The 15,729-nt window shown below is 43.5% G+C and overlaps 1 protein-coding gene across 5 annotated transcripts in view; it reads right to left on the bottom strand.

Annotated features, from left to right (window-relative positions):
• Nucleotides 1-15,729, bottom strand: part of LOC146349253 (disintegrin and metalloproteinase domain-containing protein 29-like) — a 76,573-nt gene that overhangs the window by 33,631 nt on the left and 27,213 nt on the right. For 4 of the 5 annotated variants that reach the window (XR_014788790.1, XM_084841576.1, XM_084841575.1 and 1 more), the window contains 3 exons: nucleotides 9,230-9,399; nucleotides 8,182-8,266; nucleotides 2,203-2,360 (listed from right to left, as the gene is read on the bottom strand). Coding sequence is in view for 3 of the 5 variants with exons in the window: in XM_084841576.1 (XP_084697702.1) it covers nucleotides 2,203-2,360; nucleotides 8,182-8,266; nucleotides 9,230-9,399 (413 nt within the window). In the remaining 2 variants the exon portion in view is untranslated. The remainder of the gene's footprint in view (nucleotides 1-2,202; nucleotides 2,361-8,181; nucleotides 8,267-9,229; nucleotides 9,400-15,729) is intronic. The other variant, XR_014788791.1, reaches the window with a different exon arrangement.

Here is a 15,729-nt window from a genome sequence, read left to right as displayed (position 1 = left end):
GGGAGAATTGTGCAAATCGTGCATGACTGGCCATGACATTTGTGCAAATTTCCTAAATTGCAGACTGTTTTTTAAAAACTAAGCATTAGTTAATGCGAATTTGCACAAATCTCTCCAAAAGTGAAAAAAAGGTTTAAAAGGGCAAATCCTGCTGCCCCCCAACAGCATTTTCACACTTTAGCCTACATACAACTAAATTTGCATATAATTCCAGAGAGTTTTTTAAAAAAAAGACACCTGACATTTGGTGAAACCCAGACGGAATGGATTTAACAAAATTTTACTGTTCTAAAAAAAATTGTGCTGCAAAGGACACTGGGATATGTGCCGGGAGTAGGCAGGAGGACCAAAAGGGAAACAAACCATAGGAAACTGAGGAGCGCCTGTTCGTCTGACAGCAGCAGCATGGTTTAGTGATAAATTAAACAAGCTACCATGTTTCAGGGTGGCTTTTTATGATGTGAAAACTCCCCCTTTGTGTGTGCATGCATGATAACTACCAACTGGTTTGCAGCACACACTGACTGCAGTCAGTGTTTGCCAAAGACAATGATCATTTTCTGAGTTTTGTTATGGGATGAAATATAGAAATAATTATGAGAAAAATCCACCAGTAACATCCCCCATATAGGGTATCCCCTTCTTTCCGCCCCACCCCATATTTAAATATTAATCAAATTAATAGTTAAGAAATCAAGCCTAGACTATCAACACCATGTTTACTCAGGAGTACAGTTTACAATGTTTAATGGAGCTTAGTCCTAGGTGATAAATGAGTATGCAGAGAACTGCAGCCTAACCAAAATGGAGGGGGGGAATCATCCCCAAAACAAGCAATGATTAGTTTTCTACTAAAGAACTGTATGGAAGAACTAATTGTTATATTAACCAAGCTGATAATAATTCAGCTTCTCCACATCGACGATTAATAAGAACAAAATCACAGCTACAATAACCAAAACACACATACAAAGGAGGAGGTTGAATATATGCAGATAACTTTGTCTAATAAAAAGCAAAATTCTAATGACATCAACAGATGGTTAGATGCACACCATCTCCTGTGAACCAAGGATCTCAGTGAGGCTTTCCACATGGCCTACAACAGCCTTTTAAATCCTTGGTCCTGAAGGAAAAACAAATGTTCTCCTGAACACCAAAGTCAGAGTGGAACTGCACATTATGAGGGAAACACAAGAAGTTCCTGTTCCCCTGATAATGGCAACAGGTCTGGGGCAGGGGATTTGTGGGAGAGAACCAGCAGGTGGGAAGGCATGCGTAACCATTACCCTGCGTGCTGCCTGCTTATTCTCCCTGAACCCAGAATATGCCCACCTGTGGGGAGAAATAATCTGGGCAGATTTGCAGAGGATAATTGGTGGGTGTGGGAAGAGTTTAGCATGCTCTGCTGATCCTCCCCCATAAGTGCCCCCCACACCTTTTCCCATTTACCAACAGGACTGTGTTCACAAAACATATTTGTCAATATCGTGTGTAGTTCCACACATACTGCACCTTCTGAAAGCCATCAACGATATGCTCTGAGGAACAGTTTTACAACCCTGGGGACACAGGAGAGAGCAGTTTGGAAGAGGAAGACAGAGAGTTCTTGAGTTAGCTGAAGGCTAGGAGCCTGTTAGGGGTGTCAGCCCTCTTTCTGAGAATCTCCTCTGGGGTGGCAGATCTGATGCCTTGTAGGAGTTCCTGCTGTTTGCCTTCACTTATGTTGTACTTGTATATAATCACAAATCAAGCCGATATTAAAACACACCCTAAGTCTCTAGTACCCTTGCATCCAAAAGAAATCAAACCTGGGTACTACTGCCACAGAACTTTTCAGCAGTCGGGAAATGGAAAGTGTTCAATAGCATGTAGGTCAGGTTGGGCACACTGAATTGATCTAGTAATTTAAAAAAAACAGGCCTAGTGATTTTGCAGCAAAATAAATTTTCCTACTAGTCCTTCTCCATCTTCAGCCCTACATTTTAAAGAACTGGCATGACAAAACAAAAGGTAAGTTTGGCTCTAGTCCCATACACACTTATTCAGAAGTAAGCTCAACTGAAATCAATGGGTCTTATTTCCAGTAAACATGTTTATGGTTCAGGCTGACCAGAGCTGTAAGCAAAAACTTTATCAATATTTATCTCTTCCTTAAAGAGTCAAAACACCAATGGTTAAAAATACATTTGCACTACTCACACAACAGCTGAATACATGATGCAATGGCCAGGCTTTGAGGTGCAGTTGCAATCGCACATCCTGCCTCTTTGTCCCAGAGGGTCATCATGGGCAAATCCAATGACATGGCCCAGCTGATGTGCAGCAGATACACCATCATTTGTTAAAGAGGCTGAAGCCTGTGAAGAAGAGACAGAAAGGGAGTTAAGGCCAAAAGAAATGAAAGCATTCTTAGAATATAGCAATTGTGATTGTGTGAGGCAGGGGGAGAGATGGGGCACGGACTCCCCCCGCCTCACACCTCGAGCATCCAATGATTCCATAAGCAAAAAGCCAATTTTTGCTTAAGGAATCAACATTTTATTCGTTCATTCATTTAATTTCTATACCGCCCAATAGCCGAAGCTCTCTGAGAAACTCACAAAATCAGCCAGATTTTCCTAACACCATACTTTGAGAGGTTTGTTCCACTTTCCAATCTGCTCTATCCTATTGCTGAGGCTCAGTGGTTTCCAACACTAAGAAGCGTAACAAAAAAATCTGAAATAATATTGTTATATCATTTCACATCAAAAACAGTCATTGGGAAAAATATTTTGCTAGTGGACCAAACTAAATATTACATGGAGATGAATGAATGGATGGATGGATGGATGGGTGAAATAGTAAGGCTGTTATAGTGAGGCTGCCTTGATAACCTATGCCAGGAACTAGAAGGGGGAAGTTGTCCCTGTTGGTGTTTGAGGTCAGTAATTGGCTGGATGTGAACTAACAAATTTGGTCCAGACAAAATGGAAGTGGTTTTGGTCACTAGGAAAGCCTGTATGGGATGGGGTAATATTCCCTCCCCCTTCATGGATCACTGTCTTCTTGTGGCAAAGGGGCTTGCGTAACTCAGTGAAGCCATAAGCTATGCCGTGCAGGGCCACCCAAGAAAGACAGGTCATGGCAGAGAGTTCTGACAAAATGTGGTCCCCTAGAGAAGGAAATGGCAACGCACTCCAGTATCCTTGCCAAGAAAACCCCATGGAACGTATCACAAGGCTAAAAGAGATGACGCCGGAAGACGAGACCCTCAGGTCGGAAGGTGTCCAATATACTACTGAGGAAGAGCAGAGGGTATTTCCAAGTAGTGCCAGAAAGAGTGAAGCGGCTGGGCCAAAGCCGAAAGGACACTCAGCTGTGGATGTGTCTGGTGGTGAAAAGAAAATCCGATGCTGTAAAGAACAATATTGTTTAGGAACCTGGAATGTCAGATCAATGAATCAAGGTAAGCTAGAGGTGGTCAAACATGAGATGGCAAGATTGAACATTGACATCTTGGGAATCAGCGAACTCAAATGGACAGGCATGGGCGAATTTAATTCAGGTGACCATCATATCTACTACTGTGGGCAAGAATCCCTTAGAAGAAATGGAGTAGCACTCATAGTCAACAAAAGGGTGGGAAAAGCAGTACTGGGGTACAATCTTAAAAACGATAGAATGATCTCAGTACGAATCCAAGGCAAACCATTCAACATCACAGTAATTCAAGTCTATGCCCCAACCACTGAGGCCGAAGAAGCTGAGGTTGAGCGGTTCTATGAAGACCTACAACACCTTCTAGAACTAACACTAAACAAAGATGTCCTCTTCATCATAGGGGATTGGAATGTTAAAGTAGGAAGTCAAGAAATCACCGGGATAACAGGCAGGCATGGCCTTGGTGCACAAAATGAAGCAGGACAAAGGCTAATAGAGTTTTGCCAGGAGAACACGCTGATCATAGCAAACACTCATTTCCAACAGCACAAGAGGCGACTCTACACATGGACATCACCAGATGGTCAATATCGAAATCAGATTTATTATGTCCTTTGCAGTCAAAGATGGAGAAGCTCCATACAGTCAGTAAAAACAAGACCTGGAGCTGACTGTGGCTCGGATCATGAGCTTCTTATCGCGAAATTTTGGCTTAAATTGAAGAACGTAGGGAAAACCACTAAACCATTCAGGTATGACCTAAATCATATCCCTTATGAATATACAGTGGAGGTGAGGAATAGATTTCAGGGATTAGACCTGATAGACAGAGTGCCTGAGGAACTATGGATGGAGGTCCATAACATTGTTCAGCAGGCAGCAACTCAATCCATCCCAAAGAAAAAGAAATGCAAGAAAGCCAAGTGGCTGTCTGATGAGGCTTTACAAGTAGCTGAAGAAAGAAGGGAAGTGAAAAGCAAGGGAGAAAGGGGAAGATATATCCAACTGAATGGAGAGTTCCAGAGAATAGCAAGGAGAGACAAGAAGGCCTTCTTAAATCAACAATGCAAAGAAATCGAGGAAAACAACAGAATGGGAAAGACTAGAGATCTCTTCAAGAAAATTGGAGATCTCAAGGGAACGTTTTGTGCAAAAACGGGGCATGATAAAGGACAAAGAAGGCAGGGACCTAATAGAAGCAGATGAGATTAAGAAGAGGTGGAAAGAATACACAGAAGAACTATACAGAAGAAAGATCTGAATGTCCCTGATAGCCATGATAGTGCGGTCACTGAACTTGAGCCGGACATCCTCGAGAGTGAAGTCAAGTGGGCCTTAGGAAGCATTAGTAACAACAAAGCTAGCAGAGATGACAGTCTTCCAGCTGAGCTACTGAAAATCCTAAAAGATGATGCTGTTAAAGTGCTGCACTCAATATGCCAACAAATTTGGAACACTCAACAGTGGCCACAAGACTGGAAAAGGTCAGTTTACTTTCCAGTTCCAAAGAAGGGCATTGCCAAAGCGTGTTCAAACTACCGCACAATTGCGCTCATTTCACATGCTAGCAAGGTGATGCTCAAAATCCTACAAGCTAGGCTTCAGCAGTATGCGAACCGAGAACTACCGGAAGTACAAGCTGGGTTTCGAAGAGGCAGAGGAACTAGAGATCAAATCGCCAACGTTTGCTGGATCATGGAGAAAGCAAGAGAATTCCAGAAAAACGTCTATTTCTGCTTCATTGACTACGCTAAAGCCTTTGATTGTGTGGATCACAACAAACTGTGGCAAATTCTTAAAGAGATGGGAGTACCAGACCACCTTACCTGTCTCCTGAGAAACCTGTACGAGGGTCAAGAAGCAACAGTAAGAACCAGACATGGAACAACCGAGTGGTTCAAAACTGGGAAAGGAGTACAAGGCTGCATATTGTCACCCTGCTTATTTAACTTATATGCAGAGTACATCATGAGAAACGCCGGGTTGGATGAATCACAGGTCGGAATTAAGATTGCTGGGAGAATTATCAACAACCTCCGATATGCAGATGATACCACCCTAATGGCAGAAAGCGAAGAGGATCTCAAGAGCCTCTTGTTGAGGGTGAAAGAGGAGAGTGCAAAAGCTGGTTTGAAACTCAACATTAAAAAAACAAAGATCATGGAATCTGGCCCCATCACTTCCTGGCATATAGAAGGGGAAGAAATGGAAGCAGTGACAGATTTTACTTTCTTGGGCTCCAAGATCACTGCAGATGGTGACTGTAGCCATGAAATTAAAAGACACTTGCTCCTTGGGAGGAAAGCTATGGCCAACCTAGACAGCATAGTAAGAAGCAGAGACATCACCTTGCCGACAAAGGTCCGTCTAATCAAAGCTATGGTTTTCCCAGTAGTAATGTATGGCTGTGAGAGCTGGACTCTAAGGAAGGCTGAGCGCCGAAGAATTGATGCTTTCGAACTGTGGTGCTGGAGAAGACTCTTACGAGTCCCCTGGACTGCAAGGAGGTCAAATCAGTCAATCCTAAAGGAAATCAACCCTGAGTGCTCATTGGAAGGACAGATACTGAAGCTGAAGCTCCAATATTTTGGCCACCTAATGCGAAGAGAAAACTCTCTGGAAAAGACCCTGATGCTGGGAAAGACTGAAGGCAAAAGGAGAAGGGGACGACAGAGGATGAGATGGCTAGATAGCATCACCGATGCAATGAATATGAACCTGAGCACACTCCGGGAGAGAGCGCAGGACAGGAAGGCCTGGCGTGCTATGGTCCATGGGGTCACGAAGAGTCGGACACGACTGAACGACTGAACAACAACAACAAATATTCCCTCTGAAGAATCTGGTCACAGCTGGACAGTCCTCCTGGACCTGACATTACTCATGGATGGACAGGTATTGGATGTGGCCTAGGGCACCCTTCCACAGCTTTAGCTAGTGTTGTCATGGTTTTGGGATTCTGAAAAATAGTTGGCGTAGTGTTCCCAAAATGGCTGAGAATAGCTACTGAAAGTAGTGCTAACCCACCTTCAACCAAGGGAGAAAGAATATCTGGTTTTAAAATGATAAGCAGCAGGCAATTGGAAATAGTTCATGAAAATCTAAAGACCTGGATAAAAATATTAATTCTGTTAGGGAAGACACAAAGCCATTTATGTTCATGAGGTGTTCTGGGTAACATGTATAACCAGCTGGAGCCATTACAAAGAATGTTGGGTTGTAAAACTCTATTGTGCAATGTCGAAAGGTTTACTTAAAGTTCTGTTTATCAGTTAATTATAAATACACTGTGTAAAGAAAAGGTTAATAAACTAAAAAATGTATATATTGTATTTTTGTATATTTTAACAATATTTTGTATATTTTGTATAGTTTGTATTTTTAATGTTTTAACCTTTGTAAAACCACCCAGAGAGCTTCAGCTATGGGGCAGTATAGAAATGTAATTGATGATGATGGTGATGATAATAATCCTTTAAAGATGGCAGTTAAGACCTGTCCTGTCTTATCTAGAAAAATAAATGCATAAATTTATGTAGGAGATATCTATGTACAAGCCTCCTTCCTTTTATTTTAATCTCATGGGAAAGTTTCTGAATCATGAAATAGTTTTCAAATGGGAGCCCTCATATATGGGACAGTTAAATTATGTTAAAGATGACTTCAACATGATGTAATTTTAAGGAGTTATATAAAAATGTGATGACCAGTGAAAGATACCGCTCTACTATCTGAAATCTCTTGTGATGTGAACCTGTCATCTGGAACAGCCTTATATAGTTTAGTTGGGGTAAGGTGTAGAAAAGCTCGCCTATTAAACTATTGACATTTGTAACACGAAATGTTAAAGAAATATTATTTCTTATCTTGAGCTATTTCATATTTTGATGTTTGTTTTATTGGAAAAAGTTTATAATAAAAGTGAGAAATGGATTCAGAGATTTATTCATACTAATTCTTTGTAACAAAACCTGAACAGAACCTTCTAAAAGCGATCTAGGCATACACTTTTGAGTGTTTTCATCAGCTTAGGTGACCAATCAACTGGCTTTCTAAATACTGGAACTATAAACTGGTAACACTAACAACGATGCATTCATACCAGTGTACTAGCGGTGCCCTTTCCTGGAAAAGCCAGATCAGGCCACTCACCCATTCCTCCGACACATCCTATTTAGTGTACTGCAATGCACTTGTATGTAGGGCACCTTTAAAAAATGTTTGGAAGCAGCAGCTGCTGCAGAATGTTGCTACCAGGCTGCTGGTGAGGGCCTGCTATTTAGAGCATGTGACTCTGTTTTGTGATCTCCATTGGCTCCTGGTTTGTTTCCAAGCCCAATTCAAGGTGGTGGTTATCACCTTTAATGGTTTGGGTCTCGGATACTAAAGGGCCCACTTGCTCTTGCATGATCCTGCCCGCCCTTGGAGATCTGCTGGGAGGCTTTGCTCCATGTCCCATGTCTATCTGAAGTGCAACTGGTAAGTATGTGGGTGGGGTAGAGCCTTTTGTATTGTGCTGCCAGAATCTGAAGCTCCTTTCCCCCACATCCTGGAGGCAGCTTGTCTTGCCCGGTCTCTTCCAATCTTTCGTGGATAGGTGAAGAATGCCTTGTTTAGGCAGGACTTCCGTTTGAATTGATGTTTTGGTACCTGGTGAATGGTTAGTTGGCTTAATGCTCGCCTATAAAATATGTGAATTAAGGAGCCACTGAGTGGCATAGCCACGCTGTGGGTGCTTAGTGCTATGCTACTTACTTTGATGGAAGAAACTGAGACATTATTGTAAATGCAAAAATGGCCTCCCTGTGACTTTGTAAAGGAATCATCCTCACCCGTGATCCTACAATACAGAAGATGACAAACATTAATGGCACAACTCTGTCCTTAAAATTATACTGGTGTGGTGGGGGAGAATCCCATTGGCTTCCTTTCAAGGTCTAGACAGGACAAGAGTAGATGGAGATATGTTCTAGTCCTGTATGCTCTACTGGAAAGGTGCATACAATTCCTGACACCATTTTATCTTTCAACAGATGAACCCTCCTGTGAAAGAATCAAAAGGAATATCATACAGGCATAATGGGGTGGGGTGGGGTGGGGTGGAGGTGTTGTGCTGAACACAAACTATGCAGTCGAGTTTCCCGCATTTGGGGAAATCACAGGGGTCAGCACACCCGGAGTGCAATGGATTAGCCTCACCCTGGGTAATTGAGAAATGGGCATTATCCATTGAAACCTTAATGATCATCCAGTTACAGGCTGTTCCATCTAGAAACCATTGGGCAAGGTCACTGCTGTGCCTCTTAATATCTTGCCACAGGCATCCAGATATTGCTCATAAAGGTGACTGTGGTTTCCCACCTAGACTACAGCAGCAGCAGTGGCACTGGCCAGTGGAAAAACAGCTGTTCCCCAATAGGCATAGATTGATTGATTGTGTAACCCACTTTTCTACCAAATAATAGTCAAGGTGGTTGATCCATGAGGATGGACAGCCCCCACCCCCGAGTCCCTTTTTCTTATGAAGGTTATTTATTTACAAAGATGCTTTAGTTACAATTTCTGCTTCCTACAGTAGAGACCAGACTTACTGAAATCCCTTCCAACACTATTATGCTATAAAGGCCAGGTTTTGGATACATGAAACACCTTGGATTGCTCCAGTGTGAACACACCAAGATCACACAGAGGAACAGAAGGGGCCCAGCATTTCATCATTTTAGAAAAGGTATGATGTTAATAGCAGCAGTAGGTGAGAACAGAGAAATCAAACACTTTCAGCAAAAAAATGAAAGAGTCACACGTGAATAAAGAGGCATGGTCAAAATGGGTCTGATGCTGAAGCTCAGAAGTAGCATAGTTGTGAAATGCTTCCAAACTATTATCAAGCATATAATTAATTATTAGGTTATCTTGCTGTGTCCACAACTCCATTCCTGTCAAAACAACGTGAAGGCCTATGTCGTCATATATCTGAAAACAAAAACAAAAAAATCTACTTATAAAATATAGCAATTAGTGTTTATAATATTATATATTTATTAATATAATACTTGTACACACGCTGATCTTACAGGGTGAGGACTGCAAATAGATATTGCTCATGAAGGTGATGGTGGTTTTCCACCTAGTCTACAGTAGCAGCAGTGGCACTGGCCAGAGGAGAAGCAGCTGTTCCCCAGTGGGCATAAAGTGACTGTACGTGCTTTGACTATTGGGCAATACAGAAATGTAATAAATGAGAAGTGAATGAAATAATACATGCATGAAGCACTTTGAACACTTGAAAGTGTGATAAAATTGTTAATTATTAATGATTCCCATCATTATCATTATTACACATACTCATTTGCGGGCAGGGCATTGAAAGTTCTTCATATTTTTGCTCTCTCTTTCAAGGGGCTACATGAATACACACGCAATACAGCAGACAGGTTCTTCTCCTGGGAAGTAAAGCTACGCCCATCTGCACCCCAGTTCTCTGAGTGGCTGAAAACTCCAGGGATGCAGGCGTTCTTTACCCACATTTGGTTTCCTTAGAATAAGATAACCTTTTAAAAAATAAAAAGCAAACCTTCTTTTGAAAAAGGGCAAAATTCGGTGGGCATGGACTTTGTGTGTGATTGCTAGTGACCAATAGGTACCTGGAATGCAATCTTGTAGTGATAATTAACCACCTGCACTTCAGATTTGAAGGACTGAAGTAACAATTTACTTGAGTGAGGTGACAAGTCAGAACACAAGTCATGGTGTTCATTGCCATGGGACTGGCAATGAACACCATGAAGAATAGAGATTGCTCTTAGGTCGGGGATTAGGAACCTTCGGCCCATGAGCCATATGCAGCCTGTGGGAGGTCCCCGCAAAGCCTTGCCCTTCTCTTTTGGGGGAGGGTATCACTGCTGGGGAGGGGAGGGTATCACTGCTGGGGAGGGAAGGGTTTCCCTCCCCAACCCTGCAACACCCCCCTGAAAACACCTATCTCCCACTGCATTTAGGCTTTTAAAAAGTTTTTTTTAAGAGATCAGAGGTAAGGGATTCCCCTCCTCTGTTCCATGCTGCAAGTGAGGCTTTCAAAAAGCCTCCATGACAAATGAGGCTTTTTAAAGCCTAGTTGCATCATAGGAGGCACTGATGGGGAGGGAAAGGCTAACCCTCCCCCACCCCGTGACATCCCCATCACCCCTCCCATTGTATTTAGGCTTTTTTAGAAGCCTCAGTTTCCACCAATGGAGGCTTTAAAAAACTTGATTGCAGTGGGAGAGGGGTGGTGTGTGTGCATGTGTGTATGAGGTGTGTGTGTGTGTGTGTGTGTGTGTGAGTGAGAGAGAGAGAGAGAGAGAGAGAGAGAGAGAGAGAGAATATGGGGTCTGGGCAATCATGTTGGAGCCAAATGCCAGCAGTGGGGTGGCCTCACCCACTCTGGTGGGACAATGTGACCCAGAAAGGTTGTTTGGGGAGCTGCAGAAGGAAGAAGGTGAGAAACAGTCAACTGGCTGGGAAAAGAGGAATGGAAAGCTCCTGAAGCTGGTAGGGCCCTGTCAGTTGCTACATCCCTATTGCCATTGTTGTTACATCCTTGTTACTATTGCTGTGCTATGTAAGTGATCACTATTTAGGAATCGAGGAAGCTGCCTTATTCCAGGTCAGACCATGGGCCCGTCCATTGGCTTCTCTGACTGCAGCAAGTCTCCAGGCTTTGAGTCTTTCCCAGACCTACTTGGAGATGCTGGGGATTGAACCGGGGACCTTCTCCATGCAAAGCCTGTGCTCTGCCACTGAGTAGTGCTCTCTCTTCAGACCAAACTGGCTTGGTCTGCCACTGGCAGACAACTCTCCAAAATCCTTTCCTTAGGTGCTGTTAAGTACTTCCATAATTTGTGGACCTAATATAAGTTGGAGCTTAGGAAAATGAACTTTGGCAACCATAGCCAAAGTGGAAATTGGGTAACATAACCTAACTCTAAACATGCATTTCCGTCTATTTCCTGTTTATGCCTTTGTGAAGAACCTAAGCTGCATCTTTTAAAAGTTTGGTCAAAAGACTCTGTTTTGACCCGAGCTTCATTTCAAAACAGCCACTCACTCAGACTTGTGTGCTTGTAGTCACAGCTCTCCCCTGCATAAATTGGTAGTCTGTCTCCTGGCAGACCAGCGAATCATGGAGAAAGCAAGAGAATTCCAGAAAAGCGTCTATTTCTGCTTCATTGACTATGCTAAAGCCTTTGATTGTGTGAATCACAACAAACTCTGGCAAATTCCCAAAACCATGACAACACTAGCTAAAGCTGTGCAAGGGTGCCCTAGGCCACATCCAATACCTGTCCATCCATGAGTAATGTCAGGTCCAGGAGGACTGTCCAGCTGTGACCAGATTCTTCAGAGGGAATATTTGTTGTTGTTGTTGTTGTTCAGGATTCTGAAAAATAGTTGGCGTAGTGTTCCCAAAATGGCTGAGAATTTTGAACCACTCGGTTGTTCCATGTCTGGTTCTTACTGTTGCTTCTTGACCCTCGTACAGGTTTCTCAGGAGACAGGTAAGGTGGTCTGGTACTCCCATCTCTTTAAGAGTTGGGAAAGGAGTATGACAAGGCTGCATATTGTCACCCTGCTTATTTAACTTATATGCAGAGTACATCATGAGAAACGCCGGGTTGGATGAATCACAGGTCGGAATTAAGATTGCTGGGAGAATTATCAACAACCTCCGATATGCAGATGATACCACCCTAATGGCAGAAAGCGAAGAGGATCTAAAGAGCCTCTTGTTGAGGGTGAAAGTGGAGAGTGCAAAAGCTGGTTTGAAACTCCACATTAAAAAAACGAAGATCATGGCATCTGGCCCCATCACTTCCTGGCATATAGAAGGGGAAGAAATGGAAGCAGTGACAGATTTTACTTTCTTGGGCTCCAAGATCACCGCAGACCGTGACTGTAGCCATGAAATTAAAAGACACTTGCTCCTTGGGAGGAAAACTATGGCAAATCTAGACAGCATAGGAAGAAGCAGAGACATCACCTTGCCGACAAATGTCCGTCTAATCAAAGCTATGGTTTTCCCAGTAGTAATGTATGGTTGTGAGAGCTGGACTCTAAGGAAGGCTGAGCACCGAAGAATTGATGCTTTCGAACTGTGGTGCTGGAGAAGACTCTTACGAGTCCCCTGGACTGCAAGGAGGTCAAATCAATCCATCCTAAAGGAAATCAACCCTGAGTGCTCATTGGAAGGACAGATACTGAAGCTGAAGCTCAAATATTTTGGCCAGCTAATGCAAAGAGAAAACTCTCTGGAAAAGACCCTGATGCTGGGAAAGACTGAAGGCAAAAGGAGAAGGGGACGGCAGAGGATGAGATGGCTAGATAGTATCACCGATGCAATGAATATGAACTTGAGCACACTCCGGGAGAGAGCGCAGGACAGGAAGGCCTGGCGTGCTATGGTCCATGGGGTCACGAAGAGTTGGACACAACTGAACGACTGAACAACAAATGCGAAGAGAAAAGTCACTGGAAAAGACCCTGATGCTGGGAAAGACTGAAGGCAAAAGGAGAAGGGGGCGGCAGAGGATGAGATGGCTAGATAGCATCACCGATGCAATGAATATGAACTTGAGCACACTCCAGGAGGGAGTGGAGGACAGGAAGGCCTGGCGTGCTATGGTCCATGGGGTCATGAAGATTCGGACACGACTTAACGACTGAACAACAACAACTTCTGGCAGACACCTCTCCAAATCCTGCTCTTTGTTCTCCTATGGGCTGACCAGTTCATAATGGCTGAGGAAGTTTTGCCTCTTTCCCTTGATTGCCCAGTGCCATTGTCTGCATTCCTGGAGCTTCCAAGTATAATGCTCCGATGCTTCATAATAAAATAAGCCTATTCCCGATCTCCATTCTTTCAAGGATATCTGGTTTTGGTATAACAGCAATGGGACTTGTTCTGTTAGTGAGTTTTCTCCTTAGAGAGAAACCTCAAGGGTGACTTATGGCCAGGTAAGTTCTTTTGTTCCTCTGGAATAGGGATGCCTCAGAAGACTATAGGAAGATGAAGCCCTCACTTTCCTTTCTCCTCTATATGCCAGGTATGTCTGAACCCCCTTTTTGCCATTTAAGGATGGGTTGATCTTCTTTTTCAACTAAGAACGGAGGCTTCCTACTAGCCACACCAACACCAGGGCCCAATCTACATGGGAACAGAATGAGAAGCGCTTTCTGGCTATATCCAGATTTTAATGAAATTGCTTTGGTTCATCAGTGGCATATGAAGCAAGAAAAGCAGAGTATACACTACCTAAAACCCACTCTCCCAGATGAACTGGAGGAGGAGGACTATGTACGCCGCCTTGGGTTCCTTAAGGTGGAAAAAAGGCGGGATAGAAATGTAATAAATAAATAAATAAATAAACTTCATCCACCATTGGGATGTTGTGAATTGAAACAGGCTACAATCTGTGCATGAGTGAAGCGGCTACTGTGCTATTGTGGATGCTTGAAACAATACTGTTTCAATACTTCGATACTGTGACTGGGAAGAAGAGGCAAGATATTGTGAGAGGGAAAGCAGCCCTACTGTGAACGGGGAAAAACAGGGAATGGGCGAGGGGAAGGGGGGCTGCCCCACCCCTTGGCCAGGTCACAGCCAGGTCACAGAATCAGGCATGCTGAGGATTTAATGCAGGGAGACAGGGTACACTGCAGCAGAACTGCGCTGGAGCTGCGTTTAAGAAAAAAGACTCACGAAAAGGACTTTCCGAAAATGCACCTTTTCCAGAGGGAAGCTGCGGGGCTGCTGCAAATTGGTGACAGCGTCATCTGTTGTGAACGGCCCTGATGTGCTGTTGCCCTGCACTAAATCGGCTGTGTAGATTGGGCCCAGACAGTATTAAGCTAGAAACGTGTAGATATCTTTTAAAAGCCTGTAATCCCTGCCTTGTTGTGGCGAAAGGGCTTGCGTAACTCAGTGAAGCTATGCCGTGCAGGGCCACCCAATACAGACAGGTCATGGCAGAGAGTTCTGACAAAATGTGGTCCACTGGAGAAGGAAATGGCAACCTACTCCAGTATTCTTGCCAAGAAAACCCCATGGAACGTATCACAAGGCTAAAAGAGATGACGCCGGAAGATGAGCCCCTCAGGTTGGAAGGTGGCCAATATACTACTGGGGAAGAGCAGAGGGTATTTCCAAGTAGTGCCAGAAAGAATGAAGCGGCTTGGCCAAAGCTGAAAGGACACTCAGCTGTGGATGTGTCTGGTGGTGAAAAGAAAGTCCGATGCTGTAAAGAACAATATTGCTTAGGAACCTGGAATGTAAGATCAGTGAATCAAGGTAAGCTGGAGGTGGTCAAACATGAAATGGCAAGATTGAACATCGACATCTTGGGAATCAGCAAACTAAAATGGACAAGCATGGGCGAATTTAATTCAGGTGACCATCATATCTACTACTGTGGGCAAGAATCCCTTAGAAGAAATGGAGTAGCACTCATAGTCAACAAAAGGGTGGGAAAAGCAGTACTGGGGTACAATGTCAAAAATGACAGAATGATCTCAGTACGAATCCAAGGCAAACCATTCAACATCACAGTAATTCAAGTCTATGCCCCAACCACTGAGGCTGAAGAAGCTGAGGTTGAGCGGTTCTATGAAGACCTACAACACCTTCTAGAACTAACACCAAAAAAAGATGTCCTTTTCATCATAGGGGACAGGAATGCTAAAGTAGGAAGTCAAGAAATCACCGGGATAACAGGCAAGCATGGCCTTGGTGTACAAATGAAGCAGGACAAAGGCTAATAGAGTTTTGCTAAGAGAACACGCTGATCATAGCAAACACTCTTTTCCAACAGCACAAGAGGCGACTCTACACATGGACATCACCAGATGGTCAATATTGAAATCAGATTGATTATGTACTTCACAGCCAAAGATGGAGAAGCTCCATACAGTCAGTAAAAACAAGACCTGGAGCTGACTGTGGCTCAGATCATGAGCTTCCTATTGCAAAATTTCGGCTTAAATTGAAGAATGTAGGGAAAACCACTAAACCATTCAGGTATGACCTAAATCATATCCCTTATGAATATACAGTGGAGGTGAGGAATAGATTTCAGGGATTAGACCTGATAGACAGGGTGCCTCAGGAACTATGGACAGAGGTCCGTAACATTGTTCAGGAGGCAGCAACTCAATCCATCCCAAAGAAAAAGAAATGCAAGAAAGCCAAGTGGCTGTCTGATGAGGCTTTACAAGTAGCTGAGGAAAGAAGGGAAGCGAAAAGCAAGGGAGATAGGGGAAGATATATCC

The sequence above is a fragment of the Heloderma suspectum genome, chromosome 3 (assembly GCF_057233095.1).
Source record: "Heloderma suspectum isolate Gila_16-S chromosome 3, 16-S_ref, whole genome shotgun sequence".
Classification (NCBI taxonomy): Eukaryota; Metazoa; Chordata; class Lepidosauria; order Squamata; family Helodermatidae; genus Heloderma; species Heloderma suspectum.
This window is presented reverse-complemented; position numbering and strand designations above follow the sequence as displayed.